We start from the raw sequence: 27,506 nt of genomic DNA on the forward strand, positions 1-27,506 counted from the left end.
AGCTGTTAAGCGGCTTAGCGGCTTAGCGGATCAGCTGATAAGCGGCTTAGCGGATCAGCTGATAAGCGGCTTAGCGGATCAGCTGTTAAGCGGCTTAGCGGATCAGCTGATAAGTGGCTTAGCGGCTTGGGAAAAAGGGGGGGAGGAAAAAACCCCTGCAGGAACTCGCAAGACATTTTCGTCTTGCGAAGCAAGCCCATAGGAAATTCGTTTTGCGAAGCACCTCCAAAACGGAAAACCCTTTCGTCTAGCGGGTTTTCCGTCTTGCGAGGCATTCGTCTTGCGGGGCACCACTGTATTAGTTTTTTTACCATGTCATTTTCAACAGTAATTAAACATACTTTAACATCTTATTCAAATTTTTGACTTCCATCAATCCTGTCTGAAAATTTTCCAATCTAATCTCTCGGTATGCATTTCTTATCTTCCCTATTACATTTCAAACTCATAACCAATATCTCTATCTTTTTCTACTTTGTAACACTTCGTATATTTCTCCTTACGAAATTCTTGTGGTCATGCTAGCATAATTTGTTGATTACAGTTGCTCTTCAAATAATTCATATACTTCTCCCAATCTTCTGTAAATCTCTGGTCCCGCAGGTTTCGAATCCTTCCTGTCATTTTGTCCAATTCTGCATAGTCCATTAATTTCCCCTGCCATTCTTCTTTCGTCGGAATTTCTTCTTGTTTCCATTTCTGGGCTAACAATACTCTTGCTGCAGTTGTTGCATGTAAAAACAATTTAACATCTTGCCTATTAAGCACTCTCCTCGCTCTAGAGCATGAGACTCTTAATCTCAGGGTTGTGGGTTCGAGTGCTACGATGGACAAATGATTCCTGCATTGCAGGGGGTTGGACTAGATGACCCCTGTGGTCCCTTTCAACAGTTCTACGATTCTATGCCCTCCCCAGCAACTGACATTCAGAGCAGAGGTGGCTGGTGCTGAATGGGACTAGTGGAAGACCAACACTAGGTGGAGCCAGAGCCCGTATCAGAATCCTTGTTTTGTTCCCATCCTCTTTCCTGCTGAGTTCTACAAGGACTGAGGAAGCTGAGAAGACAGCGCCACCACCTGGACAGATTATTGAGAAGGCAGGTGGGTGCGGGCTGGCCGAGAGCAACCTGACTTTGGTGGGGCAGTGGACCATTTGCCCTATGGGAGCTGACCTCAGTGATTTGGAGACATACGGCCTTTGATACTGGAGGCAGTCTACACAAAGCCTTTGTGTGGCTAGCGGCTATTGGTCATGAGTTTGCCTAATCCCTTTCTGAAGCCATCCAAGTTGGCAGCTGCCACTGTATGCTGTGGTGGTGAATCCCATCATTTAACTTTGTGATGTGTCATACAGCTGATGGTGCGTGTGGGAGAAAGAATAACAGAATACCCATAGATCTGATCAAATTTCATTGCGTGGACTTGCTTCTTCTTTGGAGACTAAATTCTCAGGGCACCTTCAGATCTTCTGTTTTAACTGCATGCATGTAACGTTATGCATGCACACAAAACTATAACACGTCTGCACAACCAATGTGCTTTCCAAAGTATAAACGATACAGATGCGTCGGACAGGATACAATAGTAAAGATGTACTTGCCAATCCATAGGTGTGAACTTGCCCTTAGTGGTTGGGAAAATAACAGTTTAACATTTTATGTGGGCCAGTCAATCAAAATAGTTACCTTTTTCTGTGGTGCTTTAGCTTCCTCTGATCTGCAAAAAGAAAAAATACAGCATATTTTTGGAGGGTGAAATTTGGAAGATTTTAGCAACAATGGTTTGGTTCACACGTAACACTAAACCATGGTTTGGCACAATGTGCACAAGCAAAATCCAAGCGAAGCCTCAGGCTTGTTCATGCCACTCTCCTTCTCCCCATGAGGCTAGGAAAAGAACTCTTCTAGCATTTAATCATTCAAAGAATCCTTGCTTTGCATTATGTATGAAAAAAGAGATCAAGGTGGTTTGTTTTTTGAAGCAAAGCTGTTTCAAGAGGAGGGACATAGTAACATAGGTTGCTGCCTTTCCAGTGAGTCCATTAGTGGATTGTAGATTCCATTAAGCTCAGTGTTCATCTTCTACACTGACGGACAGCTTCTCTCTGGGGTTTCAGGCAGGGATTCTACCTGGAAAAGACAGGTATTGACTTCTACCTGTAAAGCAGATCCTTTGCCACTGAGCTGTGGCCCTTCCCCAAAAATCTAGAGCAAAGAAGCAGGGGCAGGTGGAAGCTCCTTCACCCAAGAGCCTAATAATAATAATAATAATAATAATAATAATAATAATAATAATTTATTTATACCCCGCCCATCTGGCTGGGCTTCCCCAGCCACTCTGGGCGGCTTCCCAAAAAAATTAAAATACTGTAATACATCAAACATTAAGAAGCTTCCCTAAACAGGGCTGCCTTCAGATGTCTTCTAAAAGTCTGGTAGTTGTTGTTCTCTTTGACATCTGGTGGGAGGGTGTTCCACAGGGAGGGCGCCACTACCGAGAAGGCCCTCTGCCTGGTTCCCTGTAACTTGGCTTCTCGCAATGAGGGAACCGCCAGAAGGCCCTCGGCGCTGGACCTCAGTGTCCGGGCAGAACGATGGGGGTGGAGACGCTCCTTCAGGTATACCGGACCGAGGCCGTTTAGGGCTTTAAAGGTCAGCACCAACACTTTGAATTGTGCTCGGAAACGTACTGAATTCCTTTGCAGGATTCAAAATGCATGTTTGCAAACCACAGTCTTCCTCTTCCTCTCTCCTGCAACATCTAGAAACACAGATGTATGGTAGGATGCCATGGCACTTCACGTCTCCCTACTCCACTTCGTTGGCCTGGTTTGGACATCATGCTAAACCGTGGTTGATTGCTCAATAGCACAATGACATTTCATAATACTATATGTTTTCCGGCTCTTTTTGGTATAAAACTCTAAAAAAGTTCTAGCTAAATTCTTTGCTGATGGGGAGACGGAATACAGTGAAGCTTTCTCTCTGTATTTGCAAAAGCTAGTTTAGAGATGAACAAATTCAAGGTCATGCTTACATTTGTTTCATAGTCTTCTCTAGCTCTGGTAGTTGCTCTTTGAGTGCTGTAATCATCCTCGTATCATCTGATACACATACATAAAACTCCTATTAAATGAAAAAGAACACTCTTCAAACAATAATACAAAGAGGCAGTCAACCTGTCAAGATATGTATTGCAGGTGGGCTGACTACGAAGAAAAACGGTTCAATAGAGGTTCCTGACAAATACCGGAGAAACAAATGTCCGCATTGGAAAAGTTCAAAAGGATGGAAGATACCCTCTGACTCTTACTCCACCTCTAATCCAATATTATCTCAAGAGATGGAGTTGGCAGAGTGAGATGGTCACTTCTAGCAACAGATCTTCCATGTCATTAAAGAGAGAGACAATGTCAGTTATTTAAAAGGTAAAGGTAAAGGACCCCTGGGTGGTTAAGTCCATTGTGGGGATTCGAACCACCGACCTTCTGATCAGCAAGCCCAAGAGGCTCAGTGGTTTAGACCACAGCGCCACCTAACACAGTACGGTTTACTGCCAAGTAGTATTACAGGCATGGGATTGCGCTGGAAATGTCTAGGTTCCATATTCTCACAATGCCCATTTCTTTCAATGTGATTGTCTCTGTATTAGAAAACAGACTGATACCTCCACCCCCACTTTCCTTCCTGAAATTGCAGCCAGTGGCAACAAGGCATGAGATTGTTTGCAGCAGCAATGCAAAAACCCCAAGGACATCTATAGTTGTTTGTACTTGAATGTAACATCCTTAGGAAGGAGAATTCTACAGCTTGGAAAACAGTCTTGGCTCAGCTCTCCTGCCTCAGTAACTAGTTAATATTGATTTCAACGAAGCAGCAGTACTGAGCAATTGTGCCCTACCTCCAGAAAGGCCATTGCCGCTTCGTCCTCTTGCAGGATATCTCCATACAAAGCAGCCCATTGCAGCACTAAGCGAATGACTCGCCGTTTGTTGTTTAGGGCATAATCCATTTTTTCTTGCTCCGTACCCTGCGAAGGCTGAGCGTGGTAAGTGCCAAGATGTCAAGGAAAACGTTCACTCTGCTACTTCATCCACCCCCCTCAGAATTTCCCATCGCTTCCTCATAACAAAGTGTGCTTAAAATTGATGCTTTCAAGCGCTGTGAAACACACAACTGCCCAGCAGTATTTTCAAGATCAATAACATTCTGTGCGTTCTCCAGTTTATATACTTTCATTGCTTTTGATGACTTAGCATGGCGGTGGTAGGGAGGTGAACCCAACGGGCCTTTCCTTGTAAAGTACAATTGGCAAATGGTTCAAGGGACATGGACCCAATTCGTTACTTTCCCTGGACTGTGGATGCTCGTTGGTGGTGGAAGAGTGGGATCAAGGCAAGCCCTCTGGCCTTAAGGGAGATGCAGAAAGATGCACGATAGCCACTGTAGTAATAAACTGAACACAGTGTAGGTAGATATATTATTTCTGTGGCTTTGTATTTGTGTAGGAGGCAGATAGCACAGCACATTTTTATAATCCTGTTTTAGCTGATGTCATGGTGTTGTGCTCTTCAACTTTAACTTGTGGTTTTTGCCTCTGCAGAGAAATAATAATAATAATGATTTATTATTTATACCCCGCCCATCTGGCTGGGTTTCCCCAGCCACTCTGGGCGACTCCCAACAGAATATTAAAAACACGATAAAACATCAAACATTAAAAACTTCCCTAAACAGGGTTGTCTTCAAATGTCTTCTAAAAGTCAGATAGTTGTTTATTTCCTTGACATCTAGTGGGAGCACGTTCCACAAGGCAGGCGCCACCACCAAGAAGGCCCTCTGCCTGGTTCCCTGTAACCTCACTTCTCGCAGGGATGGAACTGCCAGAAGGCCCTCGGAGGAGGACCTCAGTGATTCTATTTGCAGGAGATGTACATGCAACAATTGTTGATTCTTTTTGCTGTGATTTGTTCACGAGTTAATTGCTTGGCAGCATGGGGCATATGAAAGTGTGTGTGTGTGTGTATGTGTTGGGGGGAAGGCAAGGACCACTTGTTTTCCAGGCCACTGCCACAGATCGGGGGGTGGGGGCATAGGGCTGGTTCTAGTTTCTATTGCCACTTCTAGCTTGCACTGTGGTGACATTAGCCTGGGACTCTGTGATGTGGGGGCTGGTGGTATTTGCCTTCCTGTCAGTGGAGGTGAGGCATTTGGCTTCCCTAACATAATTCAGCCTGTCCTTTCATAAGGGAAGTAAGAAAGCAGCTATTTCTGTTCCAACCTATCTTTGTCACAACCAGCGCTGTTTCTCTTCTGCTGCAGTCCTGTTTCTGCCAAATATTGTATTTCTCACCGTCCACTATTTAATGTAATGTATATAATTAGTTCGACAACATAATTAATGGCACAATTATTTCCACACCACTTGTTCTGATTTAAAGGACACATCAAACAATGTTTTTAATAAAAATAAAAAGGTCATTCATGATGTATCAGTTGCAGGCTTAAAAACCAACCAACCCAAGAACCTTATGCGTGAGTACTAATCCTATTCACTGGACTGATTTCCATTCCAGGTCTGAGATGAAACAATGAACAGCAGCAACTGCTGCTTCCATTTATGATGGAATTTTGTGAAGCCCCAGCTTTTCACAGCCATCTCCCTTTGAAAATAAGACAGGCAGAGCATTTTTGCACATAGATATATTGCCTCATCAACCTTCTGCTCACACAGACCTTTGGTATGTGTGCATTTCCAACCCCGAGTCCAGCATGACCAAGGGAAAGAGCACGTTTTTTTAAAAAAGTATATATGGTTATGTTAGCAATAATATAAATCTTATCATTAAACAAGTCAATGGAATCCATTAGAATTTCATTGTGATTATTACTGTTTGCAAGCCAGCAATTAAGATGCAATGGAATGCTACCCTCACCAACTTCAGATGCAGTTTTCTCTGTATCCTGGTTCCTTCCCACGCAGAACAGGTGCAGCAAACAGTATTTTGAAATGTACGCATATGTCAGAGTTTTGTTGTTACAGAGCAACTCAGGTATAAACTTCTCCCTTTTGGAAAGGGCAAGTTTTGACATTAATATCAGAAATGGCGACTGCCCAGCACAACCTTGGTTTGATGGACGTGCTTGTTCACAATGCACCTCTTATCAGTCCAGGGTCAGCAGAGATGAGTCTACAAGCACTACTGAAATTCTACTTAGTCCAGGCTGACTTGGGATCCAGTGACAGACAGATCTGACAGACAGCCGTATACAGCTAGATCCTCACGAAACAGGGAGGAAATTGAATATAATAGTATTTTGTGCGTTCCATGTGGAATTAATGGCCCAGAATATTTTCTGCATATGACAGTTCTGACAAGCACAGGGCCGCTGTGAATGTAAGTCTTAAAATAAACTGTTTCTTTCAAATCAAAGCACGGGGGCTTTGACATGCAATCTCTGGGATGTCTCAAGAGACTGTGAGCTGATCAGAAGGGAAAACAAATGCATCAATAGAACCTCTTGCACAATATATGCACAATATGACTAAAGCAGTAATTTAAGGGGGGGGGGATAGAAACTGGGCTTATTAAGCCATTTTTTTGTTTCCCTTAGACACTGCTACAGCTACTTAACAGCCTAGGACATGGGACATCCTACTGAAATCTAGAGTCATGGGAAAAAGAAAGTACACCCTCTTTGAATTCTGCAGTTTTACATACGAGGACAAAATAACAATCACCTGTTCCTTAGTATGTCTAAGGAACATGGTGCAATATGTCATGACTGCAGGTTTTAACTGAACTTATAAAAATGTATATATTTGGTTGAGATTAGAAAAGTCAGGCTACCTGGTGGAGGTGAGAGTAGACATTGCATTGCCTAGTTTGGTCCCTTTAACTGTTTGTAGGGACAGTTATAACATTCCATAAATCAAGTAGCATTTCACTGAGCCGTTCTCTCCCTGCAGCTTCTACCATGCAAGCCCTGTAATTATTTAATATCCCTCTATCTGCTTATTAAGTGACTCACCACAGGCGCTAGTAATTTTTGCCGTTATTTTTCATTGCTCATCTACTTATTTTTAATTCTGCTAATAATTTCTCCCATGCAAATGTGATCGTGGGATGTGCCGGGGGGGGGACCCTCCCTCCCCAAATGTTCATGCTGCATATCTATTAGAATAATAGCGTTATGTATAAATAAATGACAGAGAGGCTGTAATTTTGAAAGGTATTAATCAACAACGATGTTGTGACTGAATACCGATCTCGACAAGTTTCGTTGCTTGAAAACTGCAATAATTTTTTACAGCCCGTTCCTCCCTCAATGCAAGCAGGGATCTACCATATTTTTCGCTCCAAAACACGCACCCGACCATAACACGCACATAGTTTTTAGAGGAGGAAAATCCGTAGGTATGCCACCCGTAGGCATTCCCTCCATAACACGCACAGACATTTCCCCTTACTTTCTAGGAGGAAAAAAGTGAGTGTTATGGTGCAAAAATATGGTAGTTCCTTTTCACGTGCATTGGAACCGAATGTTCGGTATTTATCACCATGCGAGAGTAGATGAATGGGATCAGATCATGTGTGTGTAACATGCTAACCTTTCTCTTAAAACAATACAGAAATAATAATAACATAATAATAATACAATAAGTGGTATTCAACTGTGTACCTCCACCACCCACAAATCTGGTCTGGAGGCTTGGTGGAAAACACAGAAGAGGTTTGGAGTGGGTGTTGGTGGAGAATCGTGCATTAAACTAGTAAGAGACTGACACCAAAGGCCAGAGGCAGAAAAGGACTGAGAACAGGGCTGTGCACATACTTCTGAATCCAGTACGCTCCCAACATTGTTTTGGGAAGTGGTGCACACACGACGTTCGCCACACAACCCATATCTATCCTGTCGTTCCTTGGGAAATGCTGAGGTTTGATCCGTTTCCCCCAAAACTAACTTCATTTCGAACACAGAAAAACAACAACAACATCCCTGCCCGTCTGGACCTAGTTCTGTTTTAAGCCAGTAATGTGTACACAGTCTTAAGTCAACCCCTGGAGACCACGCAAGGCTACATTTAGTGAACAATAAGGAAGCTGAAATCCAAGGGAGGCCAGGTCCCAAGAAAAGAAAAAGGCAGGAGAATGTGAATTAAATCTAAGCTAGGTTCTGTGCTACGAAAACGGACTACATCCTGCACAGCATTGACTGAAGCCAAGCAGAATTTCTGTACTTCCAACATTTAGTTCATCTGTTTCTTTGGTGGGGAAAAAAAGATTTTGCTCCTGTCACACAAACACACACACACACACAAATACCGTCAGCTGGGCTGTATTTATGTGGCTTTTGTTGCTTTCCTCAACACATGTCACAGGTTTTTAATTACTTTTGCTATTTGTGGCACCACAATAGCACTCAAACAGATCTGGTTTCCAGGGTGATCATGCGAGCCGATGTAGAAATTTGAAAATAGGTGGCCTCCAAAGAGCTTATTATTTTAAATGATTTAGTATAACCTGCTGGTGGGTAAAGCCAACACTTGGGGATAGAGGTGGAGGAGAAACAAGCAAGGGAGATAATAGGAGGCAGAGTTGCCGGGGATCACAAGCGCTGTTGCACTCATGCCCTGTTTGCGGGATTCCCATAGGCATCTCGATGGCCACCTTGAGAACAGGGTTCAGGACTATATAAACCTTGGCTTGATCCAACAGGGCTTTCCTTAGGTTCTTATGAGCATTGGGGAAATGGCTTGCAAAATACTCGCAGTCATTCATAGCATTAGGCTTAAGGCAGATGTTCCATCCATACTGGTTAATCTTGCTCTAGGAATGAGATGGCTTGAGAGTTTAGTTCCACCATGAATGATGCTGGAATGATTAATACTCACAGGCTCCTATCTTATGTACTCTGACCTGGGAGTAAGGGAAAGGACCCCTGGACGGTTAAATCCAGTCAAAAGTGACTATGGGGTTGCGGCGCTCATCTCGCTTTCAGGCCGAGGGAGCTGGTGTTTGTCCAAAGACAGCTTTCCGGGTCATGTGGCCAGCATGACTAAACTGCTTCTGAAACAACGAGACACCCTGGTGGAAACCAGAGCACATGGAAACACCGGTTACCTTCCCGCTGCAGCGGTACCTATTTATGTACTTGCACTGGCATGCTTTCAAATTGTTGGGTTGGCAGGAGCAGGGACCGAGCAACAGGAGCTCACCCCGTTGCGGGGATTCAAACCGCCGACCTTCTGATCGGCAAGCCCAAGAGGCTCAGGGGTTTAGACCACAGCGCCACACGCATCCCTGACTTGGGAGTAAATCCTATTGAACAGAGTGAGACTTAATCCTGAGAAACGCAGCACAGCATTGTAACAAAATGAATAAAGTGAAAAAGAGCTAACGCTCCAAGAGTTGATTCTCCCTTCTTGACTTTCTTGCTTAACTTCCATGGGGTTTCTTGTCAGAAAGGGTCCACTGATGGATGTGGTAGCTCAGCAGTTTCCCGACCACGCCAAGCGTTGATGCCAGCCTTGCTTACCACCGAATTAGGTGTCTAATATGTTTTCGTTGTTTTTTAAAAAATAATAATAAAAAAGGATATTGAGCCATCAAAGCCGGACAAAGCTGATTATTTGGCATGAATATGCAATGCATCATAACAAAATCAAGTACACCAGCATCTGCGAAAATCAAAAGTAACAGAACGTTATACTCCTGCATGCCAATATAATTTCCCACCATTGCAAAATATATGGTTCCCTCCTCCGCGGTAAACAGCACAAAAAGAGTTATACCAGATGTGTTTTGCACATTAAAAGCAATTAATTAACAGTGCGATCCTAGACATGTCTTGTCGGAAGCAAGTCTCTTTGAGTTCAGTAGGACTTGTTCCCAGGTCCAATACTCAATGTATTTAAACCCCACTGAATATCGTGGGACTTATATCTGAATAGACATACAGTGGTGCCTCGCAAGACGAAAAGAATCCGTTCTGTGATTCTCTTCATCTAGCGGTTTTTTCGTCTTGCGAAGCAAGCCCATTGACAGATTAGCGGATTAGTGCTATTAGCGGCTTTTAGTGGCTTATCGGCTGATCGGATCAGCTGATAAGCGGCTTAGCGGCTTAGAAAAAGGGGGGGAAAGGAAAAAAAACCCTGCAGGAACTCGCAAGACATTTTCGTCTTGCGAAGCAAGCCCATAGGAAATTCGTTTTGCGAAGCACCTCCAAAATGGAAAACTCTTTCGTCTAGCGAGTTTTCCATCTTGCGAGGCATTCGTCTTGCAGGGCACCACTGTATATAAAATTGCACTGTAAATTACAGTAACTTGTCTTGGATCCTAAGAACTGCAAGGATCATTCTGCTTGCAAAATGGGACTTTCCTGTCTGCTCCCTTTTATCTGCACACAACAATTGTTTCCAAAAAAACTTTCTTCCTTTTGCCTTTTTAAGGGCAACCCAAGCCACAAGAAGATGCCAGGCAGTTTTTTGAAATATTTAGCCACCGGCTTTGCTGTTGCTATGCCATGGGTTGCTTGTAAGCATTTTACAGAGCTCTAGCTAAAGATGTCTCTGACTAGGAGCTGGGAGAAGAGGGCACAGGAATTAGGGGAATTAAACACAGACACAAGGTCCAGGGAGTGGATTGTGGAAGCAGAGGCTCATGAGACAGATGGATGGAGGAAGCAGAAGAAAATTAAGGGTGGCAGGGAAGAAAGTGGCAAGGAAATGAGGAACTTAGGAATAGGAGAAAGAGCTGTATGTATTAAGCAAGGAGGCTTGTATGTTGTTAGCAGGAACTTAGGGGACAAGCTAAAGAACCAGGGATGATTGGATGTATGGGCTAGATATATGAAGGAGCAATATATAGTTCCAGTGTTTGGGAGTGACTTTCATATGTTTTTAACCAATCAGTCAAATCTTTCATGGAAAAAAATGAATCATTTTAATCCTGGATATTTCCCCTGAAATCAACTGGCTCAGATTAAATTTATGTGGTTCCCCAATGCCCTCTAACGCAAAAGGAAATGTATTTCAGTGGAAAGTGTACAAAAAATTTTGGCTGTTTGCCAGGGCATTGTTTTCACTGCTACTATGCAAACAAACTGATTAAACAAAACAAAAACAAATTCAAAGTAATGCAAAAGGTGGGGGGGGGCAATCAGTGATTGCAGATGTTTGTGATCTGACAAGCAAAGAGAGAAACGCTGTGGTTCAAATTTCTAGTTGCCTGCTAACAAATGGAATACTGCCCCAAGATATTTTGGAAAAGGATTGATTCAAAATACGTTTCAAAAGTGAAGTTGTACTGGAAGGTTTTGGAAAATAAAACAAAATGTCCCTAAGAGAAGCTGCAAACTTGAGACTAGCCCTTCCTTACTTTTTAGGGCACCACCGAAAGGTTGTTTCAAGGTTGTAGCTCTTTCTAACACACACTGAATGCAACAGCGACACTCAGTACAAAAGCAAGACCGAGCTGCACTCTCGGCCAAAGAATCTGGGTGCTTAAGCCCCAGTTTAAACCGAATGACTGCAGTTTGGAAATGTCGGATTGCAGCATTCACTTCTTACGTTGATCTACAGCTGCACCGACATCTTTATTTAAACATTCTACCTGTTCCTTCGCTTAATGCTGATTCGAGGCGCATTGTTTCGAGGAAGTGTTCTAGAATTTTCTCAGGCATTCCTGACATCACGATATACCTGAGTAAAGGAAGAAAAGAAAGAGTGACCTATAAAACCACTCTGAGCTTGTTGAAAAGAGAAGGTGAATACGAGTGTAACAAAGCACATGCGCACATGCGTGCGCACATGTACGTACGTGTGTGTGTGTTTGTGTGTATAAAGCTTTAGCATAGGAAAGATACCCAGTGTAGAATATCTTTACATCTTGATTGATTTTAGCATATGTTTTGCAATATGACATGCTTGCAATATGATCTGTTTTAGTAGCTTCAATTTGAGAAAAAGGGCCCCCCAAAAAAAGAGACAAGTGAGTTGTTTCTACAGGAGGGGGAACAAAACTGCCAGCAGAGCAGTGGAAATATGGGGCGCAATAGTGACACCCCAAAACAAGCACCTGCCACTAGACAATTTGAGTGGCGGGCGTTCCCTGCTGGGGCTAGTAGGGTGGAAAGCAAGGAGCCCCACATTAGACGGAGGTGGAGCCAATGACAGACAGAGCCAACTCATTCTAGCTCTGTCCTCACCTTCCTCTTTCTACAAGAGACAACACTGAGACTAAGGAGGAGGAGGAGGAAGCTGGCAGGCTGTGCTGCCCCTTGGATGGGCAGCATGTTAAGGCAGGTAGTTGGTTGAGGGGCAGATTGAGACTGGTGGGCTGGTGACCCATTTGTTCTCAATTAGCCAGTCTCCCTCCACATGACAGTCTACAAAGTCAAGAAGAGAGCCAAAGCATGGTCAATATGGCCACTGGGCCAGTTGGGGTGGGAAACAGGCACGTTTAGTATCAGGGCCAGCTCATTTGCTCTCTGGACTTAAAGGCAAGATGGCGCACGAACGCGCGCACACACACACACACCAACCAACCATCATTCTACATACAGAAGCAGACCAGGCTGGCCACTGAATCTTACTGTGACACTGGCAATGGGACAGTGTCCTCCACCACTCTCAAGGGCAGCAGACAAACCTAGGGGTTGCAGAACTGGCCACACGGCACAGTTCTGTCCTCCAGCAGAAGTGCACAACTGGGGGTGGGATGGGGGAATCTCAGGAGGAATGGCGGGGGGTGGGGCTGGAGGCTCCCACAACTCATTCACGAACAGACACCCAGTATCCAAGACCTGAGGCCGCCATCTCACGTTGCCTCATAGTCAAGCTAGCCTTGATCAGAATGAAGTTCCTTGTGATGTGCTGCTTTGGGACCCAAGCCGTGATGTTTTCTCGAGATGCTTCATGGTGTGGTCATCTTCCTACGTTATGCTTTCGTAAGTGTGTTTGATTTCTTTCTCTCTCTTTTTAGCCCAATGCTCTGCGATGGCCAATGGTAACAGCTAAGATGTGATCCCAAAAGGGAGGAGGGGTGGGTCATGTATGGAGTTGCCTCTTGCTGCTGTAGCGTTTGAATTACGAGGGGAAAGGTCCTTAGGAAATCTGTACCTTCTCCCCAAATTGAGCCAAGTGGCTCGTATCCTCAAGTAGCCCTCGAAAAACGGTAGCTATGGCAGCCATCATGAAAGAAGCATTTGTCACTTCTCTGAGCATCAAACTATTGAGGTTCACTGAAAAATAGGAACTTATCTATTAAGCTTTCCTATTTCCTTCTGCAGTAAATGGGTTTCTTTTAGTGAACCTCTTGGTTCTTCTTACAACTTTGCATCATTTTACTGCGCTCAAGTATAGGGGGAAATCTAGGAAACTTCCCCCCTTAAAAAAAAAAAAAAGCTCCTGCTGAGAAATAAGTAGTGGAGCTGAGCTCCTGGGAGCTTCTCCTCACTTTGAGGACTGGCCATCATACGGTTCTTTTACCTGCCAGCCCTTTGGGAAGAGCTGCATTGATGTCCCAAGAATGCAAACCCCTTGTTAAGCCAAGTGCACAGAGAGATACTTGCAGAGATACTAACTGTGTGTCTTGGGGAGTGAAGCAGGGAAAGAGAGAGAGAGAGCTTGCTGTACTTTCAATATGAAAGTGGAAAAGAAATTGTGGAAGTGGCTTGCGGTGCCTGGAGACTAGTTGGCAGCAGAACTCTGCAAGAGATCAGTCGGCAAAGAGAAGATGTGTTTGCCCGTAAAGGGAGAGGGGCATAGAGAGTGCTTCACAGTGGGCAGTGCTAGCAACATCCCTTTGAGCACTGCAAGAGAGAGGAAGCATTGGGGGACATGGAACAGACCCAAATTGCATCTCAGGTCATTCGTTCCCAATTCTTAAGCCTTTCCCAGCCTTTGCCACTTCCCAAATGAAAGAAGCCAGTTCTAGACACTGGTGCCTTGTGTACTGGGAACAATTATCCCAGAGACATGAAAACTGCTTATGATTACCCATAGGCACTTATAGGGTCTACGATATGCCAGGCATTTTATAGGGAACTGTAGTGATGTGTCCCAAAATGAGAGCCAGTGTGGTGTAGGGGTTAAGAGTGGTGGACTCATAATCTGGTGAACTGGGTTCGATTCCCCGCTCCTCCACATGCAGCTGTTGTGTGACCTTGGGCTAGTCATACTTCTCTGAAGTCTCTCAGCCCCACTCACCTCACAGAGTGTTTGTTGTGGGAGAGGAAGGGAAAAGGAGATTGTTAGCCGCTTTGTAAGGGGCGTGAAAGGCGGGATATCAAGTCCAAACTCCTCCTCCTCCTCCTTCCCTATTTTCCAGGGACAGTCCCAGATTTACAGAAGCTGTCCTGGTTTCTGATTTGATCCTGGAATGTCCCACTTTTCCTTAGGACATTCCTGTTTTCATTGGAGAAATGTTGGAGGGTATGGAGTTATGCAGCCCCTAAGGCAAGGGGAGATAAGTACCGTATTTTTCGCTCTATAACACGCACCCGACCATAACACGCACGTATTTTTTAGAGGAAGAAAATCCGTAGGCATGCCACCCACAGGCATTCCCTCCATAACTCGCACAGACATTTCCCCTTACTTTTTAGGAGGAAAAAAGTGAGTGTTATGGTGCAAAAAAAATACAGTACCTATGCAACCTTTAGAAGACCTCTGAAGGCAGTCCTTCAGTACATCCTCAATTCCTACCCTGCAGGAGTTGGGCCAGACAACTTGATGCAAAGTGACTAATGAGATTGATGTGCACTTTAGGAATTGGAAATAAAAATAATAAATTATGTTTTCTTAATAGCAAAACGAATGTGGTTTTAAAAGCTTTTTTATCAGTAATTACTCTGCTCAGTAATAACATTCCTTATGGTCTGTGAACAGATTTTGCACTATTTACAGCGAGACCTGCCTAGAGTTGATTTTTGACAGCTAAAGGGCCACAGCTAATGCGTTTGCAAGTTGATATATGTTGTGCGCTGCAGGGCATGTGACCAGCTGGTGATATCTTTTCAAATGCGACATAATGCACTCTTTTCAAAGGCAGAAAGAAAAGACTATTGGCTAAATAAAACCATTTGGAAGAGTTAATCATAGTCTTGCATCAACACTGTGGAATTAAATCATACTTGTGCTGAGGAGGCTGCGAGTTTCCTTGATTAGGAGCCCTGTTTCCTGCTGGGATCTTCTCGAGTACCAAGACATCTTGGTCATGTTCCTTAAGTCTGACTGTGTTTGCTTCGACATCCTGAAAGATGATTTTTAATCATTAACACGCCAGATAGAAACAACTTGGTTAAAAGCCATGCTGCAAATGAAAATTAAAAGGCCATTGATATACTCCTAGAAAAAGTATGGGACCCCATCCCGGGAAAGACAGCTGCCCTTTAGTGTTATTGCCATCTGTGGGGCAAGCTGTATGGAACTTGCAACTAACTTAAGGTCCATGTATTTCCAGCATGACTGAAGTCAGTGTGGTGTAATGGTTAAGAGTGTTGGACTATGACCAGGGTTCAAATCCCCACTCAGCCATCAAGCTCATTGGGTGACATTGGGCCAGTCACAATCTCTCAGCCTAACCTCCCTCACAGGGTTGTTGTGAGGATTAAATGAGGAGGGGAAAACCATGTATGCCACCTTGAGCTCTCTAGAGAAAAAGGCGGGATATAAATTCAATAAACAAACAAACTTCTCTTGGGTCTTCAGGACCTTAGATCACAACATTGTGTTCAGTTAGGTCAAGATTTAACCAACCTAAGCAGCTTTCTCTACTTCCTTTATCTATCCATGAATCTTCCTTCATTACAGCGGAAGTGCTAAACACATTCTTTTTATCCAGGCTCTATAGAAAATTAATCCTTTTCCCCAGATGTCTTTTTCGTGGTTCAAAGGGAAGGCTTCGCCTTAGGTTCCTTACAATACTTCAACTAAATCCTTTCTCCCCCAGTACAAAACGGGATTCAGATTCCTTACTAATGCTTAACCAATTATGAGTAGTACTATTAGCACTATACTACTATCATGACCACTACTACTAGTAGTAGTAAGATTGACAGCCTATTCCAGTCATAATCATTCTCTCCACAGCCAAGTGTAGCACAATGGTTTTTGCCAAGTTTGGCAGTGTGCGCCACAGCTGGAGAGACTACAACACCCTCTTTCACCACTGTTTTTACACCAGCAGTGATGCAACAGCTGCCAGCGATGGCTTACGTCTGTGCACAGATGAAGGAACCTCGAGCGTGCGGAGACCTGAAGGGAGAGTTGCGAAACGTTCGCAGCGCTCTAGAGCAAGCTCTTAAAAGTTGGGCAAACTCTTAACTTACCCGCAGTATCCTATTAAAGTCTTCCTTGTCGACTCTCAAGAAGTGGCAGTTATCTTCTCGCAGAACAATGGAAGCAGCTCTAGGCGCGTCGTTCACTAATGCTAGCTTGCCAAAATCATCGCCTTCGTGTAGGGTACATACCACGCCCTAAAAACAACAACAACAACAAGAAGAAAAACACATTCACACAGAGAAACCGTAATTGGGGAGTCTGTCCCATTGACGCTCCATGTGCAAACACAGGATTTCTAAGCCAAATACTATAACAAATGTATCTGGCAGGGAATTTAACAGCCAAAATAACGATGAGAAGACAATACATGGCAGCTGGTTATTACTAATGCTACAGAAAGGCAAGGGCAAAGAAAGAATGGGGTTTGTTCTCTGAAATTTGTTTCAGAGACAGACAGACTTCTGGCTCTGGTAATGGTGGCAACTTTCTTTTTATTTTTTTTATAAAGTCAATTTTTTTAAATCAAGTTTGTTGAACAACAGACTGCCAGTTTCTGATATGTATTCTTGCCTGCTATCAGACTGCACTGTTAAGTCCCATTTGTTATAATGACAAGAGGGGTTTTTAATTGTATCTAGTTTTTCCTTAACACCAAAGAAAATATTTGGCTTATTTTATTAAAAAATCTCTTATGCCACTTCCCCCCCCCTTAAATATGTCATCAGAGTGGCTCACAGTATGCAAATAGTAACATAAATTGCAGCATAACTTCAGGTTTAAAAGGAGCCACAGTTGTTTGGGCTGGACACATGAAGCTGCATTATGCTGACAAGAGACAATTATGCCCTCTAAACCCAGATCCACCTGTTCTGGCTACTAGGAATGGGGAACTCACTCTCAGCCTTTTCTAGCTGTTGGGTATGTCCCCTAAATCCGTTCTCGGGGCTCCCACAGAATAAGGGAGGGCGCAAAGATGCACAGGGAAAGAACAGCGAGGAGAAGTTATACTGGCTAAGCTGACATCCTTGTGCTAGTGGATATACCGTATTTTTCTGTGCATAGGATGCCCCCGTGTCCCTCTTTTTGGGGACTCCAAATTGAGAAAATGGGGGTGGGTGGAGACTGCCCAGACTTGTTGAGCTTTTTTGGGTCACCTGCAGGACCGCCACAGCCAATCCCACACACATCGACAAAGCCACCAATCGTCTGCACGCTCGCCAAAAGCAACCCACCAATCACCCGGAAAAACACTGCTGACAATCTCCTGTTTGTGGCAGCCACCAATTACCCATCCCAACTCTCCACTATCCATGTATGAGACAACCCCCATTTTTTTGCATAATTTTTAAATAAAATAACCTCGTCTTATACACAGAAAAATACGGTATTTGGCTGGATACTGCCCATTGCTTCCACAGCAGAAAACAAACATTTTCACAACACACATATGACTGCATGCGCACATTCTCTTACACATACAAGCTGTGATAATTTTAGGCACATCCAAATGAGAACCATTTTATGCCGGCGTTCCATTCCGGGCATCACCTATACATGAAATATGAGAAATACTAAGAATCTTAAAACAGTACCTTGCCATATATGACTACATTGACTGATCCTTTCAGAATAATGTACCAAGAAGTTCCTTCTTCTCCCTGATTAAATACTGCAGAAGAGAGAGAGAGAAGGAGAGAATAATGTAAAGTGGCCAGGGAGGAGAGGCAGTAATGAGATTTATTTACTGAGAAAAGAAGAACATTCAACACCTTAAAAGCACAACGGGGGGGGGGGTGGAATCCACAGAAGATTGAAGTACTGGGGTTCTGAGGTGGTAGAATGCAAAGCACAAACAAGATACAGTCATACCTCGGGTTACAGCTGCTTCAGGTTGCGTTTTTTCGGGTTACACACCCGCCGAAACCCGCAAGTACCAGAAGGGGTTACTTCCAGGTTTCGGCGGTCGCACATGCACAGAAGCATTAAATCACGTTTTGTGCATGCTGAATCGCAACCTGCTCGTGCGCAGACATGCCGCTGCGGGTTGCAAACGTGCATCCCGCATGGATCACGTTCGCAACCCAAGGGTCCACTCTACTTCTTGCGACGACACCCGAGTATTCAATGTTCCTGTATGTCAAAACTCCCTGGGAGAAGAAAACTAACTAATATTTGATGTTTTCTTGTGTTCTTAATATTTTGTTGGGAGCCGCCCAAAGTGGCTGGGGCAACCCAGTCAAATGGGTGGCATATAAATATCATAATCATCACACCAGGAAGTAGGTTCAGCTAGAACCTCTCTCCCTGATTTTCTAAGGCTTCTTCCTTGAAAGGACTTTTCTTTTTTGCATGGGGGAGCATTCAAAATCACCCCCCCCCATTTGAAGTCTGAAATGGTACGATCCATTCTGCTGCATGTGCAGTCCCAGCTTAACAATGCTATTCCCAATCAAAATTATTTGGAAGTATGCACTATGAAGATCCCTATGACATACTACCAAATAAATATGGATGGAATAAGCATCCTGTTTTGAAAAGTGGGCCTTTCCAATTCACTCTCACAGAGAACGAAAAGGGACTATTGAATCCTTCCCTGTGGTTAACAAAGACCCGAGTACTGTATAAATAGAATTTGCTGCCAAGGAGTGTGGTGGAGTCTCCTTCTTTGGAGGCCTTTAAGCAGAGGCTTGACAACCATATGTCAGGAGTGCTCTGATGGTGTTTCCTGTTTGGCAGGGGGTTGGACTCGATGGCCCTTGTGGTCTCTTCCAACTCTATGATTCTATGATTCTATGAAATAAATTCATCCCATACATAATGGGATTTATCCAGGGCTTTTTTTCCAGGGGAACTCAAGAGAAACTCCGTTCCAGCACCACTCTGGTGGGCGCCATTGTCCTTTGTAAGAGAATGAGGGAAGCGTTCATGGTAAGTTCTGGCACCTCTTTTTCTAGGAAAAAAACCAGCACTGGATTTTGTCCAAGGATGAGCATGCAGAAGACAGCTCATGCAACAGATCTTTCCTTACCCTCTTCCCTACAGCCCCTCGTAACCCACCTCCAAACTCTCTCCAGCGGGTTTTGAGGAGATCTGCCAAACTTTGTGGGCTGTGTTAAACAGAACTGCAATGGAAGTGGGGGGCAGGGGGTGGAATTGTCCAGAATCAGGTAAAAGACTCTTGTGCTCAGCCACTCAGGTTAACATGGGATACACAACCCCAGTACAAATGGCCCAGCAAATTCCTTATGGTTTTGTGCTCTTTTTTTTTTTTTTGCCCTCGGGTCCTGAGTTTTCAACTGCAGTGCCAAAAGCAATTAGGTCAATACAGTTAGCTCAATTGTAAACCTGTGGTAAAATTAATTTCACTTACAGACGGTTCCTGCTTTGGGATGTGACTCAAACACTAGAACACCTGCTAGCTCCCGCTTTACCTTGAAGCAAGACAAACAACAAGCATTATAGTTTTGTTTTTACATCCTCGACTTGTGTAGTTATATATCAACTCATAGGAAGGGTGGGGGAGGGTTCGGAAGGGAACAGGTGCCAAAACAGTCACAGAAAGCAGCGCTGAGCATCTTCGTCAGCGTAGGGTCGCTATTGCATCTGTTGTGGAATGCAAAGAGAGTATGAGAAGTCATGCAGAAAGTACATGACTCTCTAAATAATTTGGTAGGATTTAGCAGAAAGTGGCAGACAGCAGTCTGACATAGTGCTATGGGATCAACATAATCAAACCCAAGAGCATACAAATTCCTTGTATAAATGCAATTATATGGAGGACACCACATGCCCACCCAGTCACTCTTATATATGGCTGGGTTTTGTTTTGTTTTTGAAGTATATTCTGCAACGTGTCATTGCAACAACAAGACAGTAATGGTATATATATATACTAGACTGTTCGCACCTAATTCCGCTTTATAAATTGTTCTGCAATCCTTCCCCAAGGGTTATTGCTGTTGGAGCACTCTGGCACTATAGTGCAACAAAACTCATACAGCCCCAGAATATTCATGATATATAAAAAGTGCTGGGGTTTCAGCAGGTCATAACGGGACATGAAACGATGGAAAATGAAGTGGTAAGTCTGCCCTGAAACTTATTTTTCAGGTGCAAATAGTATTTAAAGTGTGATTGTGTGTAACTGCCCAGATACCATCATGAGCACAAATCATCATGAATGTGTAACAAAATGATTGGCTGGGACAGAGCTTGTCCTCACAATCCAATACTATGCCCCTTTTGTACCCATATAGAGTGAGGCATTGGTCGGCTACAATTCTATTTACTGGTATTTATTTATTTGGCATTAAGGGTCACAAAATATAAAATGCTCACTGTTGTTGAAAGATGAGACAAAGCTTTAATGTGCAGAAGTTCTTCATATATAATTTCTAGGTCATCAGCAGTTCTCTGGCCAGGCCTATGATAAAGCATACACAAATATTAGAAACTAAGTAACAACAGAATATCACAAACTAAATTTAAGTGAACTGTTTGGCCATATGAGGAGTTTGTTTGTGGTCTTATATTTATATTCTACCTTTATTTCGTCAAAGAACCCAAAGTGACATGCATGCGGCTGCAGGAAATCAGCTGTCCAGACAATGATCAGATCCAGCCCTAATCAACTTCTGCAAGATGGCAGCTTTACGGGCTTTCAGACCATACTACCTGACCATAGTTAACCGATTTAAAAACTAATTGCTTCCATACAAGAGCATTTTGCAGTGTTGCATATTCTTCAAACAGATTAATTGTATTCACACATTGTATTCACCAAAGCAAGGCAAAGGGTAAAGGGATGCGGGTGGCGCTGTGGTCTAAACCCGAGCCTCTTGGGCTTGCTGATCGGAAGGTCGTGGTTCGAATCCACACGACGGGGTGAGCTCCCGTTGCTCTTTCCCAGCTCCTGCCAACCTAGCAGTTCGAAAGCACACCAGTGCAAGTAGATAAATAGGTACTGCTGTGGCGGGAAGGCAAACGGCATTTCTGTGTGCTCTGTTTCCGTCACAGTGTTCCGTTGCACCAGAAGCAGTTTAGTCATGCTGGCCACATGACCCAGAAAGCTGTCTGTGGACAAACACTGGCTCCCTCGGCCTGAAAGCGAAATGAGCGCCGCAACCCCATAGTCGCCTTTGACTGGACTTAACCGTCCAGGGGTCCTTTACCTGACCTCCCCAAAGCATCCCCCAAAATGATCTCTACCTGGAATCAGATAACTCCCACCTCTCCATAGCTAGGGTAAGGAATTTTGGGCTTGCTGCCTTGACGCGGAGAATACCTGTTGCTAAGGAACTACAGCAGGAGAGGACCATTGTGTTATGTCCTGGTTAAGGGCTACACAGAGGCATCTGATTGGTCACTGTGGAGAAACAGAGTCCTGGACTAGGCAGGTCTTTGGTCTACTCCAGCAAGGTTCCTTTTACATTCTTACAAGGCGCTTTTCTCTCCATCTCTCTCTCTATTAACAAAAACTCTGCAAAATGGCTGACTTTGCTTTGAAATGCTTCAAAACTCAAAAGAAATTTTCTCATCGTCCTGGGCAGAAGAGTCACACTAAATAGAGGTGTATTTGCTGCCTGTGTGAAGTTCCCTTCTTTGCAACCGACCGTATAAATAATGTATGAGGGAGGAAGAGAGAGAGGGAGAGAGAGAAAGGTTTGTGGCACTACCTGGCAATCTTTTCACTCAGCAGTTACGGTATTTCATCTTTGCCAAAAAAGAAGTGGGCTGAAATTTCTCATTTAAATAGATGTAGCCCCGGAAAAGGTCATTTGGAATCTAAAGTGACTTTACCTCACAGATCTGTCAAGGAAGCTATTTTTCATCAAGTATGCCTATAACAGAGTTGCTAAACTTTTCTGGAGCCAGAATCTCAAAGCAGGTTTTTTTTTGGGTGGCGGTTTCTAATTGGAATGTATTGAATGAAGAGTCGCTTTTAATTTCTGGCCGATGAATACCTTTTCGTGGTAGAAAAGTCTGCAAAAAAGTCAAGATCTCTCGGCTGAACTGCCGTGTTTGAAAAGCCCAGTTGACAATGATATCATGACACACAGGAAACTGCATTTTGTGTGTGCATGGGCGAGAGAGAAAGCATTACATTATGAGTGTCTTATGTTAGTCGATATAAAGCAAAAGCTGCTTTAGTACCGCTACAGGGAGATTTTGGTGGGGACGCGGGTGGCGCTGTGGTCTAAACCACTGAGCCTCTTGGGCTTGCCAATCAGAAGGTCGGCAGTTCGAATCCCCGCGACCGGGTGAGCTCCCATTGCTCTGTCCCAGCTCCTGCCAACCTAGCAATTAGAAAGCACACCAGTGCAAGTAGATAGATAGGTACTGCTGTGTTGGGAAGGTAAACAGCGTTTCCATGTGCTCTGGTTTCTGTCATGGTGGTTTAGTTCTGCTGGCCACATGACCCAGAAAGCTGTCTGTGGACAAACGCTGGCTTCCTCAGACTGAAGCGAAATGAGCACAGCAACCCCACAGTCGCCTTTGACTGGACTTGATTCTACACTATTCTGCCAAATAACTTGAATCCTATGCACACAGACTTGGAAGTATATACTATAGAAATCAGTGGAATTTTCTTCCAACTAAACATGGCGAGATTGGGTCTGCAAAACGGTTAAAATGCAGGCAAAACATTTACTAACTTGCAGTGGGACATGTTTGAAAAGTAGCACAGAATAACAGCAAAATGAAAAGACATATAAAACTGTATCTCTAGTTGAAACATCTTTTTTGTTGTTATAATTTTCATTGGCAAAACAGACTATGGTTAGATTTTTCCATTCAAAGGCATGTTTTATTATTCATTCATTTATTTATTTATTATGTTTGCAGTATAACATTAATAAATTCCACCATTAAAAATAAACAATCTACATAAAAGTCATAAAACTGTATAAAAAGCAGATCAGATGGCAGCCAGTTTAAAAACATAGTTAAATTTTAAAACAGAGATTAAACACAACGAAACAGGCAAAAGGGAAAAAGCCCTGTTTAAATAAAAAGGTTTTTTGCCACCTGCCAGAAACCGAGCAACAAGGAGGCTAAATGAACATCTTTGAAAATGAATTTTCAAAATCTGGATATAGCCACTAAAAAGGCCCTTTCTTGATTTCCCACCAAATCCACATCAGTTGTTGGTTGGACCGAGAAAAGGGCTGCTCTGGAAAGTCATATCTGGTGATAATTGCAAATGTGACTGCTACTTGGGCATATTTGAAGATTGGCAGGCTCAAGATCAAAACGCTGACTCTGTTTTCCCCCTTTCCATGTCATCATTACCTTTTAAAAGCAGCACCTCATTAGAAGTTTTTAATTGTATGGATATAATCTTTTTATTATTTGCTGGCAGTATTTCAACAGTGCAGTTGCAAATGTGCTTTTTATTTTATGTGCGAGCGCGCTTGCATTCATTTGGGGTGTTTTTTGATTGGTTTTGGTAATCAGCCACACAGGTATAAGCCCCTAAATTCCCACTGCATTAACAACCTGCTTTTTATCTGGTAGATAGGCCGTTCTGATTCGTATATACTTTAAGCTTTCCTTTAACATGAGTGAAAATGTCACACGGTCTGTTGCAGAGGCACCTCAGACTTCTGCTTGTCCAGGTATGGGAAGATATTAAGCAGTGTGGTGCACCAATGATGTAGATTTATCGGATCCTGCTGTGTGAAGACCTACTTTCTGCAGGAAACCTGTTGGGTGAGCTATGTCTTAGTTATACCCAAGATAAAGTAAATGGGAGGTTCCGGGAGAAGCAAACTGCACATTAGTGGAAGGGAGAGCTTGGTTGAAATTACATGATCAATAAACACTGTTGGCTGCTTGAGTAGTCTATCAAGGTCACAGACACCGAGTTTCTCTGTTGCTGCTGTGTGGACAAGAATGAAAATTGTATCTCGGTATATAAGCACTGCTGTGCCTCACGATGCCTGCTTATCCCTGTTCTTACTGCAAACTTGAATAAACCTCTGTCCAAGAAGAAAAAAGATCAGGGTGAAGAGGACAAGATGGCAGTCAATATAATTTTATTTAGGGTCTACTATATGCCAGGCATTGTATAGGGAACTGTAGTGATGTGTCCCAAAATGAGAGCCAGTGTGGTGAAGTGGTTAAGAGTGGCGGACTTGTAATCTGGTGAACCGGGTTCGCGTCTCCGTTCCTCCACCTGCAGCTGCTGGGTGACCTTGGGCTAGTCACACTTCTTTGAAGTCTCTCAGCCCCACTCACCTCACAGAGTGTTTCTTGTGGGAGAGGAAGGGAAAGGAGAATGTTAGCTGCTTTGAGACTCCTCAGGGTAGTGATAAAGTGGGATATCAAATCCAAACTCTTCTTTTTTAAAAAAAAAAAATTAATTACATTTTCATAACTTTAACTACAGTGGTACCTCGGGTTAAGTATTTAATTCGTTCTGGAGGTCCGTTCTTAACCTGAAACTGTTCTTAACCTGAAGCACCACTTTAGCTAATGGGGCCTCCCGCTGCCACCGCGCCGCCGGAGCACAATTTCTGTTCTCAATCTGAAGCAAAGTTCTTAACCCGAGGTAATATTTCTCGGGTTAAGCGGAGTCTGAAGCGTATGTAACCTGAAGCGTATGTAACCTGAGGTACCACTGTAATTAATTTCAAACTTCAAATATGTTATACATTTCTCTTATAACTTGACTTCCCACCTTCCCTTCCACGCTGTTTTTATATGAACAGAACAGTGGTGACCTGGCTCCCTCATAACCAGTTCCTGTGCCACCATTGGGTATGTCAGCCAACCAGCTAGATCAGGGGAGGTGTTTGGTGAGTGCAAAAGCACTGCTGCGGCTTCCACCATCCCTAATGGGCCGTGTTTGTGTGCAATACTCTGGGGGGTGAGCCAGCAGTGGAGCAAGCCGATCGGGCGCCTGGGGCAGCGCATGTGACCTGCGCCCATGGATGCGGGGCCAGCCGGTGCAGGATGCCCCGAGGGGTCTGCCTGCCTCATCCCACTCAGCTGCCACCAAGCCACCACGTCACTCCCAGGAGAGACACGTGGCTTGGGCATCCTGCAGGCCCCACGGTGAATGCTGCCTGGCATTTTGTCACGCCCCTCAGTAGTGACACCCGGGTCAACCCACTGCCACTGCACCCCCTTCTTCCGCCACTGGGCTGAGCAGGCAAGGGGATGCCCCTGTGGGCCCTGCTGGGGCTAGTACAGTGGTGCCTCGCAAGAGGAAAAGAATCCATTCCGCAAGTCTCTTCGTCTTGCGTTTTTTTCGTCTTGCGAAGCAAGCCCATTAGCGGCTTAGCGGATCAGCTGTTAAGCGGCTTAGCAGATCAGCTGATAAGCGGCTTAGCGGATCAGCTGTTAAGCGGCTTAGCGGATCAGCTGATAAGCGGCTTAGCAGATCAGCTGTTAAGTGGCTTAGCGGCTTAGGATCAGCTGATAAGCGGCTTAGCGGCTTGGGGAAAAAGGGGGGAAGGAAAAAAAACCCACAGGAACTCGCAAGACATTTTCGTCTTGCGAAGCAAGCCCATAGGAAATTTGTTTTGTGAAGCACCTCCAAAACGGAAAACCTTTTCGTCTAGTGGGTTTTCCGTCTTGTGAGGCATTCGTCTTGCGGGGCACCACTGTACTTGCCACAGTACTTGCCAAAATGCGTTGGATGTGTGGGATGTAAGAATCAGGTGCAATCAAACACAACATTGCTAGAGTAGACATGAAGGTTGTCTCAGTCCTCCAGCCGGAACTTCCTGCTTTCCAGGACTGAGACGAAACTTCCTATGTGTAACTTGAGATGGAGTAGAAAGAACCAGAACCACAGGGTGGCGGCCATCTTGTCTCCTCTTGTCTCTATCGATGCCATCTTAATAACAGCACTACTAAGATGCACCCTTGGCTCCAGGCCAAGAGAAGAAAAAGGGGGCTTTCTCCCATAAGGAGATAGTCACCACATTTAAACTATGTTATAACCTTTTAAGTCTGCCTTCTGGGAACCTTTGTGTGAACAGATGATTACTTGTGAGTAAACGTTTTATACAGAAGACTGTGTATCGTCTTATTTTAGGAGGGATTAAACAGGGAAAATACCAGGAAATATTTACAGAGACTCTAACGAGTCTGAGCAGGCTATCTGCTGTGCGTGTGTTTAAAAAAAGGGGAATGTTAACTCTGCTGATTTTGTTGAACTTGTAAAGACAAGTTGGGATAGGATATCTTAGGCAATATATCCTCCCCCGCATCCCTAAACATTCCCATAGGATGCTGATACTGGCCTGAAGTATGTCTTGACCTTAAGGGCTGATAGTGAGAAGGAGGGGAGGGATTTTAATGAGAAAAACGGTGCTGGAAAAAGAGTAAATCTGCTCCCCCCCAGTGATCAAAATTGGGCTTTCCCATAACTGCTATTAGTATTTTTAAAGACTGCCAGAGATCTTTTAACATGCCCAGTACGGCACTTGGAAAACTGGGGAGAGTAGCAAGAAAGGATCCATAGCCTCATCACACAGCAACTGCATATTACAGTTAGCAATTTCCTTGTTAAATACTGGATTTGATTCATCGTTTTTAACTGCTTGAATTTGTGCAATCAGCTAGATACAGATTAGTAAATAAAAATTCAATTTAGGTTGTCATTTAAATTTTAAATAAAATTTTTAAAAAATTAAGTCACAGCTTTCAAAAAAAAATTCTAGGCGCATAACTATGGATTTCTACTCGCAGCTTTGTTGCTTGCACTGAAAAAGAAGCTAATTTTACATTTCTAGCAATGCATGTTTTTAACAAGGAATGTGGCGGGTGGCAGGGAGAGAAACAACCTTACCAATAGCAACAAGAGTCTGCCAATTTTTTCCCCTTACAGCTTTCTTTTCTGCCTTCTTTTTTTAAAAAACAGCAACAACACTACAGGCTTTCTTTCATCAATTGACAGTTAAAACGTAGCAGTTAATGTAATAAATAGAGAATTTTTAAAGTTGCCTGTCAAAACAAGTGACACATTCTGCAAGTGAGTTTCAAATTGGAAACAATAGAAAGCACCTTTTAAAGCAACAGAGTCATTATACAATCAAATGCTCAAAGTGATCTTTTCAGCATGTTTTTTCTTTCTTTTTGAAATTGCATTATTTCTTTCACGGTAATTATGCGAGGTTTTTGCATCCTCTTGGAGAGTTGCATGTCAAAGGGAGCAGCTGTGCCGATATGCAAATAGGAAGTATTTTTTCAAGCCAATACAGAGC

At 43.7% G+C, this 27,506-nt stretch overlaps 1 protein-coding gene across 4 annotated transcripts in view; it reads right to left on the reverse strand.

Moving 5' to 3' along the window:
- RAPGEF4 (Rap guanine nucleotide exchange factor 4) overlaps positions 1 to 27,506 on the reverse strand; it is a 187,833-nt gene that overhangs the window by 29,100 nt on the left and 131,227 nt on the right. For all 4 annotated transcript variants that reach the window (XM_082230540.1, XM_082230542.1, XM_082230541.1 and 1 more), the window contains 10 exons: positions 20,626 to 20,710; positions 19,658 to 19,718; positions 17,880 to 17,956; positions 16,335 to 16,481; positions 15,138 to 15,256; positions 11,615 to 11,703; positions 9,603 to 9,681; positions 3,901 to 4,051; positions 3,037 to 3,125; positions 1,686 to 1,716 (listed from right to left, as the gene is read on the reverse strand). In XM_082230540.1, coding sequence (XP_082086666.1) covers positions 1,686 to 1,716; positions 3,037 to 3,125; positions 3,901 to 4,051; positions 9,603 to 9,681; positions 11,615 to 11,703; positions 15,138 to 15,256; positions 16,335 to 16,481; positions 17,880 to 17,956; positions 19,658 to 19,718; positions 20,626 to 20,710 — 928 coding nt within the window. The remainder of the gene's footprint in view (positions 1 to 1,685; positions 1,717 to 3,036; positions 3,126 to 3,900; positions 4,052 to 9,602; positions 9,682 to 11,614; positions 11,704 to 15,137; positions 15,257 to 16,334; positions 16,482 to 17,879; positions 17,957 to 19,657; positions 19,719 to 20,625; positions 20,711 to 27,506) is intronic.

This window comes from Podarcis vaucheri (genome assembly GCF_965113315.1).
Source record: "Podarcis vaucheri genome assembly, chromosome: 1".
Taxonomy (NCBI): domain Eukaryota; kingdom Metazoa; phylum Chordata; class Lepidosauria; order Squamata; family Lacertidae; genus Podarcis; species Podarcis vaucheri.